Raw genomic sequence first — 17,152 nt, forward strand, 5'->3', positions numbered from 1 at the left:
AGGTTAAGAACAATAAAAAGGGCTTTTTTGGATATGTCCGCAGCAAAAGGAAGAAGAAGGAAACGGTAGGGCCACTGTGTGGAGAAGATGGCAAAATGCTAACAGAAGACAGAAAAAAGGCAGAATTACTCAACACCTTTGCCTCAGTTTTCTCAGAAAAAGCAAAAGGTGCTCAACCTGAGGAAAATGGAGCAGAGGACAGAACAGGGGAATTTCAGCAAAGAATAGGTAAAGAGATAGTACAGGAATACCTTGTTAATCTAAATGAATCTAAGTCTCCAGGACCAGATGAATTACATCCAAGAGCATCAAAAGAACTGGCAAATGTAATATCAGAGCCATTGGCAATAATCTTTGAGAACTCCTGGAGAACAGGAGAAGTCCCAGCAGACTGGAGGAGGGCAAACGTTGTCCCCATCTTCAAAAAAGGGGAAAAGGCGGATCCCAACAATTATCGTCCAGTTAGTCTGACATCAATACCAGGAAAGAGTCTGGAGCAGATCATTAAACAGAGAGTCTGTGAACATCTAGATGGCAATTCCATAATTACAAAAAGTCAACATGGGTTTCAAAGAAACAAGTCATGCCAGACAAACCTGATCTCTTTTTTTGATAAAATTACCAGCTTGTTAAATGAAGGGAATGCTGTGGATATAGTATATCATGATTTCAATAAGGCCTTTGACAAAGTTCACTATGACATTCTTGCAAACAAGCTTGTAAAATGTGGGCTAGACAAGGCACCTGTTACATGGATTTGTAATGGGCTGACTGGCCAAACCCAAAGGATGCTCAACAATGGCTCCTTTTCATCCTGGAGAGAAGTGACCAGTGGGGTCCTTCAGGGTTCTGTCCTGGGGCCAGTGCAATTCAACATCTTTATCAATGACTTGGATGACAGAATTGGCAGCATACTCATCGAATTTGCAGATGACATCAAATTAGGGGGAGTAGCTAATACCCCAGAAGACAGGACCAAAATTCAAAATGACCTGAATAGACTAGAAAGCTGGGCCAAAGCTAACAACATGAAATTCAACAAGGAGAAATGTAAGGTACTGCACTTAGGGTGGAAAAATGAAATGCACAGATATAGGATGGGTGACAACTGGCTGAATGAAACTACATGTGAAAGGGATCTGGGAGTCCAAGTAGACCACAAGTTGAACATGAGTCAATAGTGTGATGTGGCAGCTAAAAAGGCCAATGCACTTTTAGGCTGCATCAATAAAAGTATAGATTCAGGGAAGTAATAGTGCCGCTATATTCAGCTCTGGTCAGGCTCCACCTGGAATATTGTGTCCAGTTCTAGGCATCACAATTTAAAAAGGATGTGGAGAAACTGGAGCATGTCCAAAGGAGAGCAACCAAAATGGTGAAGGGTCTGGAAACCATGCCCTATGAGCAACAACTTAGGGAGCTGGGGATGTTCAGCCTGGAGAAGAGATTAAGACTCCTAGATCCCTTTCACTTGTAGTCTCGTTCAGCCAGGTGTCCCCCATCCTATATCTGTGCAGGAAAGAGACATGAATATTGAATGAAGGACATCAACAATTTAAGATATGCAGATGATACCATTCTGCTAGTAGAAAATAGCAAGACTTGGAAAGATTATTAAAGAAAATGAAGACAGCATGGTTGAACCTTAGGGGAAAAATAATTATCACATATGATTTACAACTTCTATAGATGGGTGTGAAAGTTAGAGAGTGAAGAGAGCTGATAGGACGAAAATAAATCATTTGAAATGTGATCCTGATGGAGATCTCTGTACATACCATTGCCTAAAAGATAAATGAATCGGTGTTAGAGCAAATCAAAACTGAACTAGCAGACAAGATGACTAAGCTGTTGTACTCTGAACATATCATGAGAAGACATGACTCATTAGAAAAGCCAATGATGCTTCTCATGACAGAAACAAGTAGGAGAAAAAGAAGTGTACATTACAGATGGATAAACTCAGTCAAGGAAGCCATAGGCCTGAGTTTGCAAGACCAGAGCAGAGCTATTGATAACTGGGTGACGTGCATTCATAGGGTCGAAGTTGACGTGACAGCAGTAAACAACCAACAATAGTATGACTGTGACACAAATGAAGGCAAGCAGATCACAGACATCATGTTACAAGCTGCATGCTGATTTGGGTTAAAATTTGGCAAATTTAAGTCCCAAAAACATAAACAATGGTTTATAGAGCATCTAAGACAAAGTAGAAAGATCTGTGTATTATAGAATGTGTGTGTGCTACTACCAGGCTAGGGATGGGCTGATTCCGGACAGAACACCTACTCAGTTGTAAACAAAGTTATGAGCAAACTTGATCAAGAATAAAATGGCAGGTATTGCAACAGCTGATGCAATCAGCCGACTAATGTAATCTGATGGAAGGCAGACAAAAGCTAAGATCTGACACTACTTGGACTATGAGACCCAGCCGTGTTAGTCTGGAATATCAGTAGGCAAACTGGATTATTTTATCTGGATTGTTATCTCCAAGAATGTGATTGGAGGAAGAGCAATGTTATGACACCGCTGCAAAGGAGACCAACTGTTTATATAAATGAGGTTCACTAGAGATCTTTTGTCTCACTGGACACCATATATATCACCTGATTACAGCAGATTAGTCTAGGGAGGATATAAAACAAGCCAAGAGGAGACAGGAGTGAAACAGTTCTGCAGCCTCCACTGGGGGAGAATGGTGCAATGCAGCCCCCAAGCTACACTGTTCTTAATTGATAACAGCCCTGATATGCTGACAAAGAGAGATCATGCTGGTAAGAGAAACAACCAGGCTATGCTAAATAGATATATTTTTCATTATGACTGGAATGTCTGATATGGATATTTATAGATATGTAGCAGATGCTGCTAGATATACCAATGCCAAAGGAGTTATGCAAATATTTTAGTAAAGTGTTTCAGATGCCACCATACCCTCCAGTTTCCCCATCACTTGCCTTTCTACGGGCTCTCCAAGAAGTGCTCCCATGAGAATATCTCTTCTTTTCCCACAGTAGAAAAACCATCCCTCTCTCTTGCAGCAGAGTAGCACAGATGTCCCTCATTTGTACCGACACCTGAGCTAGCTGAGACAAGCTAAAGCTATCCAGAAACCCAGCAATGTACTTCAGGATCTCCAAGGGTAGGCTGCTTAGAGCATCCCTTTCTTTGTCTTGGCTGTTTGTGATGTGATTGTTTTTATTTATTTGTAAGAGGGCAGGGTCAACCTCTGGCTTCACAGCAAATGTCTTAAGATGCTGGCTGTAGATAACACTTGACCTTTGCCCAGAAGGGCACCAGGGATATTGAACAAAGGTGCAGCCTAGATAGGCAAGCGGGCAGCGATGTTGGTACCACCCATTCAGACACGACTGGATATCTGTGTGAACATTCTTGAAATGTGATGGAAATTCATCTCTCCGGAAAAAGTGGCTGCAAGAGAAAGTGAAAGCAGAGCTGCTTTTGTTGTGCCTTTGGGTTATGCTCTCACTGTGAAGTTGTAAACTAAGGTTGGGTGGATCATTTGCATCTAGAACATCTGCTAGAACAGTTGTGGAAGCGAAAGGCTCCATGGCAAACCTGTATGTTTGTGTCCCAAAATCCACATATAGAGCATCAGTAGTCTTTGTTTGAGATATCTCATGTCCTTTCAATTCCTTCTCCAAGGCACAGAGCAGTGTGGTTTTGATGGCATTGGATTTAGGGAGTTCCTCCACATTTATTCCCAACTCAGAAGTATCCACAGATATGCTCTTAGTTGGCTTCTTGTGTGCTGTAGGATCACCAAGTCGTGCTCTTCTTCCACAATAGCTGGTTGGTACTTTAAAGGTGGTCTCTGTCTTCACTTCATGAACTTCCAGATTTCCATATACAAAATCTTTCTCTCTGGGAGTGCAAGCAGCCAGCTGACCAAAATGAATGAGCATCCGCCCATGGTGTACCAGATACATATTATACTCTCCTACAGGAACCTCTGTTTTCAGTCTCTCCAGTACTCCATCTTGCCAGGGAGCCAGGCCTGTCTTTTCAGCTGCTAAACTGATTTGAGAAGAGGATCGAGTGTCTTCCTTTTCTTGTACACTGCTAGCTTTTTCCACAACACTATTGCATGAAGTCTGTCCTTTATTCAGAGGCCTGCTCTCTCTTTTGCTTTTTCCATTGTCAGCCAATGCACCTGTTACACTGCATGCTTTAAATTCTTTGCTAAACATATTTTCCCAGATTTTATAACCAGCCAAGTCCATACCTTCTTTGTCCTTTGCCAAATTCTCACGCTCACTTTGGCTGAGTTCAGGTGGATGAGCATCATTTGCTTCACCCTCATCAGCTACCCTTCCAGAAGCTTCTTCTCCTAGGCCCTCTACATATGTTTCTTCCATACTGCTAGCCTCTTTGCATTCTGGGAAAAGTTCAGCCATTTTGAGCACCTCAAAAAGAGTTTTCTGATCTCTCATGGCTAGCGCCACATCAAGGCACTCTTCTCTGGGCTCTTCTTTCATAATATTCTCATGCAGAATGGCTTCAGAATCTACACATGGCCACCGGTTCCATTCCATAGAGCAGGAAACTACACTGGCTGGACAGACCTGGAGGTGTTTTGCCACTTTAAAACGAGCCATTGTAAAAGGGCAGCCATAATCAGAGTTGAGACATGGAACTTGCTCTAGAGGACACAGGAGCTGATGCTCTTCCTCCTTGCACATGTGAAAGGCAGCACCACAGCGAGACCGGCAGCTGATCACTGGACAAGATACAGCAGGCTCAATTGGAGCTTGGCAATACAGGCTGAAACATTTCTCACAGTGCTTGTGCAGTCTGTTGTGAATCTGCTGCTTCCTGCCCTATCAAAGGAAACAAAAACAGAAGCAGTTTTCCAAGCAACTGGGAAAGACAGAACATCATTTTTTATAACTTAAAGAGTTTGGCCTGTTACAGACTGCCAAAATAAAGCTGCTTCGGGTCTCTTTGGAGGTATGCTGTTTAAATGATGCATGCACCCTAAGAATCCAGAAGCTGCACCAAAGCTGCCCTCCAGTGCTCAGGAATGGAGTGTGGCTTTGGCGCGACCTCCGGACTCTTAGGACCCAGGCATCATTTAAACAGCATACCTCCAAAGAGACCTGAAGAAGCTTTATTTTGGCAGTCTGTAACAGGCCCCTGGCAGTCTGTAACAGGCCTTGATAATTTAAAAAGTTCTGCATGTTATATCTAGAAGCTATTTCACACACATCTTCATCAACCACTTTCAAAAATAGGTATTTATGAAGAATGCACTACTCAGTTTACAGAGCTTGGAACTACCAAATCACAACAGTTAGAGATTAAAGTTGCATATACTTCTGTTCTGTCACAATATCTTGGGGCATATAGTGTTGGGACATACAGTACTCATAGCATGATTTAGAAGGGTAAGCTCAGACAAGTGCCAAGATAATACAGAAAAAGAAGCAAACTTGCTCAGTTTCATTTATGAGATAGCGTCTCACTCAAACAACAAAGAAAAAAGGCCGGTCTGGGAAAAGAAAGAGAAATGTATTTGTTAATTGTAATGAATAATAATTAAGCCCACCTAAAGTCTGAATCTGTTACGGTTTAATTAAGCAATTGTAATGTTTGTTGGGCAGTTTTGACTATGAAAGTCACCTTTAGCTTAATAAAGGCTTTCTGATTTTTAAGTACTAAAACCTGATGTTCTGAATGTGGAATCCTGATGGTTTTGACAGTTGGTGGGGATGATAGATGTCCGTTTTCTGAGTCCTGGTAGATGTTGAGAACAATGAAATACTTGTTTTATCCTGTAGCTTTGAGACACTCAGAATTTTATTTCCTGCAATGACAGCAAACTCTGCAGCTTTTCCATAAAAGCTGCACAGTTTGGCCAGAAAACTCTAGTTTACCAAACACTGCAGTTTCTCTCCTGAAAACTGCACAGCTTTTGAGAGCAAAATGAGCAATGTTCAAATTGTGGGTTTTGAACAAAAAAGACCATTTCCAGGCAGCAAGTGTGTGTTTTGTGCAAAATTGCTTTTTTATGTAGAAAACAGTGTTGCACAACTATTACATTGCACAGAAAACAGCAAAGTTGCACAACAAAACCACATTTGGCTGCTAAGTCAGTCTGAGTTTCTTTTCCAGTTGCATGTTTAGCTTCTGCAACTTTCAAGCTAGCAAAGGCTTCAGCCATCATGTTGAATCCACTACCATGTTGTTTGTATGGGGGAATAGTGTTCAAATTAGTTTTGAATTTTCCCCAAGTACATAACAAAAAGCAATGTAAACCGGGGGGGGGGGGGGCTGAGAAAGCTGTATAGTTTTTTGTGGGTCGTAAAAAAATTGTAAATGTAGTTTTTACTGCAAACCTGTGCAATTTCTCAAACACTTGTGCAGGTCCCAAAAATGTGCAGTTTGTGTTATTCCAGGAACAGCAACAACAAAAGTTCCTGTAATTTGAAGGAATTTTCAACCTACTCTTTTTCTTCCTTCATAAGTTTTCTGAGGGGCCAAGAACTGGCAAAGGAGTTGCCAAGCCCTCCTTGCTGCCATCTGCTGGGAAATGCACCTCCATTCCTGCTGTGAGACCTGTTGTAATACTCTTGAGCTATACTTTTTTGGGGCACATCCCTGGGCAAACTGTGAATAAGGATAAAGAACAAAGAGTTCCCCAACTCTTGATGTGTCTTATCTATTCTGGTTTGTAACTTTCAATAAATACTACTAGTATAGATCACCAGATTGAAGTCCCTGGGCAGGAACAGCTTCTGTGAGAGCTCAATGATGCAAACAAAAAGCCACCTTTGTGTGACGCAAAAATTCACAAGCCTTTGGGTCCATTCAGACTACCTTTTAACCCGGAGGAGAAATCGATTCTTCCATGTGAAGTTCATATTGGGCCCAATACTGTGACAATCCATTTCGAGGCATGCACAAGGAAATGCCCTTTAGCATGGGGTATCCAGATTCGGGGTAAACTCTGTCGTTTCTGAAAATACCAGGTTCCACAAAATATGAACTTGCCCCCGATCATGATCGGGGCAAATTCAGAGAGGGATTAAGGTCAGAGGGCGGGTAGAGGGCATAGCATTCCCTCCCCTCATCCGAGAAGGAGGAGGAGGAGGAGGAGGAGGAAAGAGCCTGGATGCACAAAGGGGGATCTGACAGGAGGCAAACGGTGAGAGGAAGCTAAAAGGGGAAATCAGGGTGACTGACGGGGGCTGCAAAGGGCTGTCAGAGGGAGGGCGGGGAGAGTGGAGAAAGTGATGGAGGAGGAGGAGGAGGAGGAGGAGGAGGAGGAGGAGGAAGGAGCCACGGGAAGAAGGGAGCCATGGAGGGCATTCTATAACGGAGCAGGAGGAGGAGGATGAAGGAGCCAGGGCAGCTCAGAAGGAAGTGAGGGTCGGAAAGAAAGAGGAGGAGGAGGATTGCCAAGGGAAATTGGGCTGCGGGGACAAGCCGGAGGAGAGATGTAGGGAAATCAGGCTGCAGCAGAAGGAGCCTCTTTTATTTTTGACAATCTATGCGCATGATTTTTTGGGTGACATGTCTGTGCTTGCTTGTGCTACTTTCATTTCCTCTTGCTCCTGAATTATTATTATTATTATTATTATTATTATTATTATTATTATTATCAGGCACCTCCCCCTCTTTTTTAATTTTTTAACATTATTTTTTGACAAAAAATGTGCATGTTTTTTGCTTGGGACAGATATATAGATTGATAGAACGTGGCTGGTTCCCTTTCCCTTTCATTTGCCCGCTTCCAAAAAAGGGGAAATTTTGCAAAGGGCAAGACTTTTTTTCCTTTGCAAATTAATGCTACAATCCGAATGTCAATTTGGCAAACTGGCAAATTGATACATGCTTTTGCTACTGTCTCTAAGGAATTCAGGGGTAGCCCTGAATTGCTTTTTTTCCCCAGAGGTTAATTAGTTTAATTTACAACTTTTAAAACTGGTTTACAGAACCGATACAATCATAGCAGGAAAAGATATACGGTGACAAATAAAACCTAATACTGTTGAAGGCTCAAATTCAAGTCAGATTTAAAAGCAAAAAAGAATGCATGGCAATCGCATCCTTTTCTGGCATTTCCGAGGTGAGGAATTTATTATTATTGTTATTATTATTATTACATGTGTAAGAGGCATTCTGGAGTGTCAAGGAGTCGGGGATACAGGATGCATTAGCTTGCATTTTGGGGTTGAAAATGGGGCCAAGGGCAGATCATAACCTGCACTGACCCAAATGCCTACAACACACACACACACACACACACACACACACACACACACACACACGGTTTTTAAATTGGACAAAATGTGCGCATTTTGATGCATTTTGTGCCTGACTCTTTTAAAAAAAGGAGGGGGGAAGCACACTTCCGATGCCGCAATGAGTGCTGCAAACGTCATCTATGACGATCGCTTGATTGACAGCAAGCGCCTTCATGTTAAATCTGATTTCCCCAAGAGGGTATTCGGGTTAAAATGCCCCTGATTTGTAGTGAGCACTTGCTTACGAAGAGATTCAGGAGGGGGACCCCCGAATCTGCCCAGTTCCTTCCAGTGCAAAACTGCCAGTGGGAATGGGGCCTTTGTCTACATTGGCTACATTTGATCATGGCTGCCACACTAAGAGAAAGAGCATGCTGGAGTCACCGATGGGCCAAACAATTTAGAGCCAGCTCCTGATTATGTCCTGGTTTATGTTACACCAAGATATTTGTATTATCAGTCAGTATTTTGTGACTGGCTAGAATCAGTCATTTAATGTCTGTCAGTACTTCTATATTTCACTGGCCTCTGATCTGTCGGCATTTTACATGTGAAAATAAATGTGCTCTTTCTTGCTTTCTCTATATATAAGCCACAGCTGCCCTGAGCCTGCAGGACTTGAGTGCAGCAGTTGGGATGGACTTGGAAGAGTCTCACTCAGAGGGTCACTATGAGTCGAGGTCAACTCAAGGGCAGCCAACAACAACAACAACAACACACACACACATAATATGAGATTCTGGATAACATTCCATGCAGCTCATATACAGGCTACAAAAGCTCATGTTATAATAAATGTGTTGTCATTAAGGTGACACAAGACTCTTGCTTTAATTAGATTTATATTAAAACAACATTGTATAATCTCTTTCTGGTGGTACATACCATAACTCCAATTAGTTACTTTTGATGCCCCTAGAAGAGAAATGAAGAGATTTAATAGAAGAATCATATGATAGAATTTGTAAACATATTTGTAATAGCAGTGGTTAGCCATCCCACCAGATTGACAGTTTATATTGGATAGGTCCAGATTCTCAGGTTTAGTGTATTGGTGAGTGTTCAGAGGTCACTATAGGTGGAAAGTTACATCCTTGGCATTCTCTGTGAGAAAAGAGGAAACCAGAATGAAGTAAGTAATAAGAAAAATGTCTTGCTTTGGGATTTTTGTGACACCAAATATATATTAGGTCATTTTTAGCCAACAGTTTGGATATTACCCGTCTCCTTTTAAAAAGCGTTAAGGGACTGGAAGAGTGATTTTTTTGTGATATAGAATACTGCCACTCTATAGCAGTACTTCACTTGGGGAAAAGTTTTCAGTTCAAATAGCACAGTCACATAAATTGCATTTTTAGCTTATTCCTTCCTAACACAAATTCTGTGTAAGTTGTTTCCCACCCAGAGAAAACAATAAGACTGTAGTAGCCAACCTCTGCAGGAATGCCAGAATAAAATATTAAGAACATATTCCACTGAGCCATCAAATAGCCTGAAAAGACATTCCATTGACCTCTTGAAATCTCAAGACTTTTTTACACTCAGAAGGGTTTAGTCAAGATTCGCTACCTCAACTCTCGGTTGGAATTCATTCTTCCTCCCTTTTTGCCCTCATCACCAGCAAACTGTTTCATGTTGTTGTTGTGTGCCTTCAAGTCATTTTCCACTTCAGGGTACCCTGTGGTGAACCTATCATGGGGTTTTCTGGGGTTAGGAGAGTGTAACTTACCCAAGGTCACCCAGTAGGTTTCTTTGGCCAAGTAAGGAATTGAACCCTGATTTCCATAGTCCAGTGCTCAAACTGCTAAGCCATGCTGGCTCACTAACTGTATCATAACGAACAGCTAATTCAGTTCAGATGCAAAATAATAATAATAATAATTATTATTATTATTATTATTATTATTATTATTATTTATAGACCGCTATTCTGGAATGATCATAGCGGTGTACAGTAAAAAATTGCAATAAATACAAAATACAATGTGACAGTTAAAGGAGGGAGAAGTCTCGTCCTTCAGGCAGTCCCTGATGTTGCTGGGTCTGCCTGATGACTCCCTCTCAGGCACCCATTCCCAGGAAATGAATCAGAGTGGCTGACAGAGTTTGCGAGGCTAATGGGGTGCGGAGTATGTGGGCCGCTTCAGTTGCAGCATGCAATGGAGACACACAGTGACTGGGCCGCTCAGAAAAGTGGGAAGGGCGGCAGCACCAGGGTTCCATATGAAGCTCTGTGACTTCTTCTGGCTCAGGAGCAGCCAGACATCATCGTCGTTCTCTTCCTCCTCCTCTGCAGTATTGGTGGGGGTCTGCCAGTGCTCCTGGTCTTCATGCATAGAGAAACAACATGGCACATCAATTCTCTGAGCATGAGACAGGAGGGGTGTCACCACTCCAGAAGGCAGGATGGTAGATCTCACCACGGCTGCTGTGGCCTCCATGCCTCACTCTGATGTATCCCGCCCACATCCTCCACACTTTCTTCCTTTTCCGCCTCTCCCGCTTCAACTGAGGAACGTGAGGTGAGCAAAGTGGGGAGGTGGGAGCTTAGCTGGCAGACAAGAGGATATCTGAGCACATGCAGACAGCCACTGGTTAAAAGAGATCTCCCCACCCCTGCCATTGAAGTCTCCCAGCCAGGTTAACCTTCAGAGTACAGCTGATATATAATTTGGCAGTCAAGGTAGTTTTAGAGAATGTTATTTGCTAATCCTATGTGGCATGGAAGCGACAGAGGAATGTGTGTTTTGAGCTGAAAGTCTCTTAAAGCAGATATGAAATGATGGCCAGCAATCTAACTGTGAATTTCAAGTTGCTGGAGGAGGTTGTGAAAATTAGAGAAAGGTAACCTGGGCCACAACAGGTGGCCCCAAAAGGCCACCATCAGGCTGATCCAGTGGTGGGGCATGCAAATGATGCACACCCCTGGATCACTCAGAGACCGTGCCAGGACCATGCCAGGGCAGCTGAATGTGGCCCAAAACTGAGGGGTTTCTTACTGCTCCTTTTTGTGGCCTGTTGAGGAACATGGCAGTGGCCGCCCTCAGGACTGCAGCGTCTGGTTGATGCAGTCCCATACCAGTCTGGGGGCAATTGCGGCCTCTGGCTGCTCCTTTGGCCCTGCCTGTTTGAGCTGCTCATGTCTCTTTACTTCTTTTATTTCAATAGGAAAGATGCATAGCACATTAAATCTTTAGGGCTAAGTAAGTATGGAATTGCTAAGAACTGCTGTAATAACCAGTGCAGAGAAATAGAAGCTGACCAAAAAGACAAAGAAAAAGGAAGACCAAGAGACCTTTTCCACACGATCTGTGAAATCAAAAGGAACTTTAAACCATGAGTGGGGATGCTCTATGATCAGAAGAGGAACATAATAAATACCAAGATGAAATGAGATGATGGGAAAAATACACAGAAGCAAGCTTGATTTCTGCTGCTCCAGAGTCATGGAAAAATGGATGCAAGCTACAGGAAAAGAGATTCCACCCTAACATTAGGAGGAACTTCCTGACAGTAAGAGCTGTTCAACAGTGGAACACATTCTCTCAGAAAGTAATGGAGTCTCCTTCTTTGAAGGTCTTTAAACATAGGCTGGATGGCCATCTGTCGGGGATGCTTTGAATGTGAGTTCCTGAATGGAAGAGGGTTGGACTGGATGGTCCTTGTGGTCTCTTCCAGCTCTATGATTCTATGATATATAAAACAGATGAAAGAATGAATGACACAAAGAAGAATCATACAATGATGAACCTATTTTGGAAAGAATGGAATCTGTACTCAAAGCAATAAAATAAATAAATAAATAAACCAGGTACAAATGACATACCAGTTACAAATGACATACCAATAAAACTGCTATAATACACAGAGACAGAATCAGCTGTAGTTTTAACTAAAATCTTCCAACAAATATGGATAACAGAAAAGTTCTCCAAAGACTGGAAATGATAAATACACATTCCCATCCATTAAAAAGGAGATACAAAAATCACAGTAACTACAGGGTCAAACAGACTGGCGGCTTGGGGCTGCTCCAGCCCTGATCATTCCCTAATCATCCCAGGACCACAGCAACCGGATACTGCGGTCCCGAAGCCAGCCACTGCCACGGTCCTAAAGGGGCTGCCAACAAGAAGCGGCTTTTCCCTGCTCCTTTTCTGGTTGACTTCAGGCTGCCTTAGGTGGCCATGGAGCAGCTTCTGGCTGATCCAGGGGTGTCTGTCATTTGCACGCTACACCCCGAAGCAGCCAGAAGCCAGACTTTTTGGCCCATGTGTTTTGGGCCGTAAGGACCATTGCATTAATTTCTTGTGCAAGCAAAGTCACACTCAAACTTCTGTAACAAACAAACAAACCAAAACCTACTATATATGGAATGAGAAATTCCAGATGTGCAAGCTGGGTTCAGGAAAAGTTGTTAGAATCCTTGCCAGTATTCTATCAGATATGTGTTCTATGTCTGTGGGGATGAGGATGCTTTTGCTGTGCTTAGCCTACATAGGAGCTGAGTGGTGCCAGGTGGTGGTTATCTGGTGATGGTGACCTTGGAGGCGCCTCTCAGAGGCTTGGAATGCAAACTTAGAGCATAGAGCGGTAGAAGCTATGGGGGATGAGTAATGGTGAGAAAGAGGTGGAGAGTTTGTTGCGTGGGCTTTTGCAGGGGGTGGGACAGACAAGTTTGGGGTTTTTATGTATTGCTTTCGGTGGTGGTGGGGGGTTAGTCTCAGCTTAAATGCTGAATGGAGTTGAATTGCTGATCTTGGATCTATCAATAAATTCTGCTTAATCTTCATAAGCCTGACTGATTGATTTTCCTGGATACTGGTTCCACATTCTGACAAAGGTAGAGGCACTAGGGATTCCATTGAAAACATATGGCGCATCAGAGAATTCCTGAAGAAAATCTGCATGTGCTTTATTTATTACAGCAAAGCCTTTGACTGCATAGATTACAAAAAGCTATAGATTGCTCTTAAAGAAATGTGAGTGCCACTACATTTGATTGTCCTCATGAGAAAACTGTACCCAGGACAAGGGGCTATGGAGAAGCAGAATGGTTCCCAATTGGCAAAGGAGTCAGGCAAGGCTGCATGCTACCTCCCTACCTGTTCAACATATTTGCAGAAAATATCACATGCAGAGTAAGTTTAGACTCAGAAGTAGAAGTAATCATTGGACTGAACACTGGAGGACAGAATATCAACAATCTAAGATATGTAGATAAGACCATAGTACTAGCAGAAAACAACAAAGGCTTGAAACAATTACTAAAGAAAGTGCTGTGGCAGTCTTAATGTTGAACATAAAGAAAACAACGACCAGGTTTACATACATTCAATTTAGATGACAAGGAAATTGAAATAAAGAATTTCCGTACCTTGGATCAAACATTGATCAGAACAGAGACTACATTTGGGAAATCAGAAGACTAGGACTGGGAAGGGAAACTATGGTGCTGTACAGACTGGCCAAAGCGCCGGCCTGCACACATACTAGGGTTGCCTCAGGGTGTCCTTTCCAGACACCCTGCAAGCCTAGTACCTTGTAATGGTGGCGCCCTTTCTACATGGGTGCCGCCATTACAACGTCATGGCCACACCTCCTCCAAATGGAGCGGCACAGACATGAAGTCTTGGCACTGCTGAAGGGCACCTGTGGCACCCTTTCAGTGGCCCCAGAAGGAGCTCTGAAATGGAGCTCCTTCCTTTGTTTGTATCACTGGCGCAGCCTTTACATGGCTGCACCAGTGACACAAAAGAGAAAAGAGCCAAGTGGCCCCTTTCTCTTTTTCCCCACCACTGTTGGGGCATAAAGCCCCAAGGACACCCCTTTCCAGGCCGTGGGGAAGCGGCCTTTTGCCACTTCCCCACGGCCTGGAAAAGCAATGGATTGGGGCCTTGGGGCTGCTGTTGTGGCAACTGAGGCCCCGATCCGTTGGGGAAAGGAGCGGGTGCAGGCCGCCCCAAAGGGGCAGTCTGTACATCGCCTATGAGAGAACTAGGCAAGATCCTAAAGACATACATCTGAACATTAGTTAGGATAGTCCAAGCCATTGTATTCCCCATCACCATGTACAGATGGGAGAGCTGGACAGTGAAGAAAGCAGATAGAAAGAAATTCAACTCCTTTGAGATGTGGTGCTGGAGAAGAGTGTTGTGGATACTGTGGACATCCAAAAAGACAAATAAATGGGTCCTAGAATAGCCTGAAATCTCCCTGGAAGCCAAAATGATAAAACTGAGGCTGTTGTGTTTTGACCACATTGTGAGAAAGCATGACTCATTAGAAAAGACAATAATGCTAGGAAGGATAGAGGGAAGTGGAAAAAGAGGAAGACCATATGCTAGATGGATAGACTAAACTAAGAACACCATGGCAGTGTGCCTTACAGGACCTGAGCAGAATGGCTGAGGACCGAGGGGCTTGGAGGTGTCTCAATCAAAGGGTAGCCATGAGGTGAGGTCAATTCAAGGGCAGTTAATAACAAACAACAATGCAGATATAATGTATAGATGAATAACCATAACCACATGTGGCTTTATGTGCTTCACTCACTCCTTCTGTCACCTGGAAAGCAGGAACAGGTCAGTCTTTCCCCATGCTTCTAATTTCAGAGTAAATGTAATCTGCTTCCCTATTCCAACAATTTTCATACAGATTGCACTGGGAAAAGATCTTTTGGAATCAGAATCACTGGAGGAAGGGAGAGAGCCTTTCCTTTAGTCCCTTTCCTCATGAACTATACAGATTGCTCCTTCCACCTGCTGCATTCTGCATGCACATGTGGTCACCGATCCCTGAGCCAGCATCACACGTGGCTCTCAGGTTTGGAAAGATTTGCCCCTACTTTGAGAAAAAATAGTGAGGAAAATCTCTTCTGTGTGTTTATGTGTATCAGATCACTGGAGGAGAGGGGAAAAGAAGGTATTCCACATCCTTCTTCAGGTGTCCTGATCCAGATTGCTCTTTCCTCATAAGAATTCTTGGAATGTATGTGCATGTGGGGCTCCCCACACTAGCATCACGCGGGTCATAAAGCTCAAGTTCACTGGTCTGTTTGCCATAGCTGGAAGTTTGTTGCTCTGACTTTTGAAAATATTTTGATCATGCAACCTCTAAATATAGCCTCAGTGATGACTTGCAGAATTCCAGAACAGTTGCATAGCACTCAGACAGTGCATGTATCTGGAGCACTGGAAGATTACAAAAATGGTTGGAGTAAAAGGAAGAGAGTTCAAATAAAGAGCAAACATTGAACAGCGGAGGAAGGAACTGGCAAAACTGCCTCTGAGTATTCCTTGCCTAAGGAAACTCGAATACATTGGGTAAGTCAACAGGCAGCTTGAAGGCACATACTCACTTTAATGCCATACATGATGCAGTTCTTCGGCATTCAATAATAAAACATCCATAAATGGAACAATAAAATTTAACGATTTCAAACCTGTGTAAAAAGCAGCATATTTCATGACCAAGAAAAAAATCAGTATTAAAATAAATGTTATGGAATAGCCATTGGAAAGCATCAATTCCTTCAAAGTGTCGTGTCAGTAACAGTGTACGTCAAAATGACCACCGGAATCCATTAAAACAAGGGTGACTGTTTTGAGCAAGCAGATGAGTTAAGAATAGCAAAGGAGGGGGGGCTATACTAGCTGAGTGAAAGAATTGTAATAGTAACACATCATCTGCAAATACATGACAGTAATATACATTTATAAGAACTGGCTTGTATAGAACTGAACTTTTAAAAACCTAATAATAATGTTATTTTATTCCAGTTCAGAGTTGATATAATGGCCATGTTTAAATATTTGAAGGGGTGTCATATTGAGCATGGAGCAAGCTTGTTTTCTGCTGCTCTGGAGAATAGGACACAGAGCAATGGATGGAAGCTACAGTAAAAGAGGAACTTCCTGACACAAAGAACTGTTTGACAGTGGAACAAGCTCCCTTAGGGAGTGGTGGAATCTCCTTCTTTAGAAGTCTTTAAACAGAAGTTGGATGGCGACCTTGTCATGGGGAGGGTTTTCATTCTGTGTTTCTGCATGGGGTTGGACTGGATGGCCCTTGGAGTCTCTTCCAACTCTGTGATTTTTTGATCGGGTGTTTGCCAGGTCTTTGTTAGCCACTAACCAAGTAATGCCATGATAATTTAGCAGCAGCTAATAAAACAAGGTACTATGTAATGATATAGTTACAATAATTAAAAAGCTTACTGCTTTGGCAGTAAATAGGAAACAAACAAATAGAAAGGATGATAGAAGTTGGGAAGTATCCAAAATTTCAAGGGTGCAGTAGCACAGATGGTAAATTAATGAAAGGACTAGTAGCCTGGAGAAAGGAGAGCTGTGTTGTATGGGATTTTTCAATAAAAAGGACCTTGCCCATGGGCAGGGCACTGCAAAGCTATTACGTAGAATATACATACATATACATATATATATATACATACATATATATATATATATATATATATATATATATATATATATATATGATCCATAGAAATATTGTTTTACTTCCACCTCCAGCTTTTTTCAGAATAATGCCACAGCAATGACAATACTATTATGAAGCAGAGAATATTATTCAGACCTGAGTACTTGCCATGTACTGTCTAAGCTCAGAACTCTAAGTCTCACAGCAAAAACAGAAAGTTTTATTCGGAAAACTAAAGTAGTTCACATGGCAATGTTGTTAGGATTAAAGCAATTTTGCTTACACAATATATTAAAAGCACAGAACAATTCAAACACTAATTTGCTCTCAACCCAAAACATCCCTTTCCCAGGACTGCTGTATAGTCTCCCTCCATACCAGGCATACCTACAGGACTGACTTTGGCAGCTCTCAATGGCTATTGCCTCTCCTTC

The 17,152-nt window shown here is 42.5% G+C and overlaps 1 protein-coding gene across 2 annotated transcripts in view; it reads right to left on the reverse strand.

Annotated features, from left to right (window-relative positions):
• The window catches only part of FBXO40 (F-box protein 40), a 34,013-nt gene that overhangs the window by 11,860 nt on the left and 5,001 nt on the right, over positions 1–17,152 (reverse strand). For both annotated transcript variants that reach the window (XM_042455231.1, XM_042455232.1), the window contains exons 2-3: positions 9,162–9,191; positions 2,964–4,847 (exon numbers count right to left, since the gene is read on the reverse strand). In XM_042455231.1, the coding sequence (XP_042311165.1) occupies positions 2,964–4,847; positions 9,162–9,164 (1,887 nt within the window). In that variant the 5' untranslated portion in view covers positions 9,165–9,191. The remainder of the gene's footprint in view (positions 1–2,963; positions 4,848–9,161; positions 9,192–17,152) is intronic.

This window comes from Sceloporus undulatus, chromosome 2 (assembly GCF_019175285.1).
Source record: "Sceloporus undulatus isolate JIND9_A2432 ecotype Alabama chromosome 2, SceUnd_v1.1, whole genome shotgun sequence".
Classification (NCBI taxonomy): Eukaryota; Metazoa; Chordata; class Lepidosauria; order Squamata; family Phrynosomatidae; genus Sceloporus; species Sceloporus undulatus.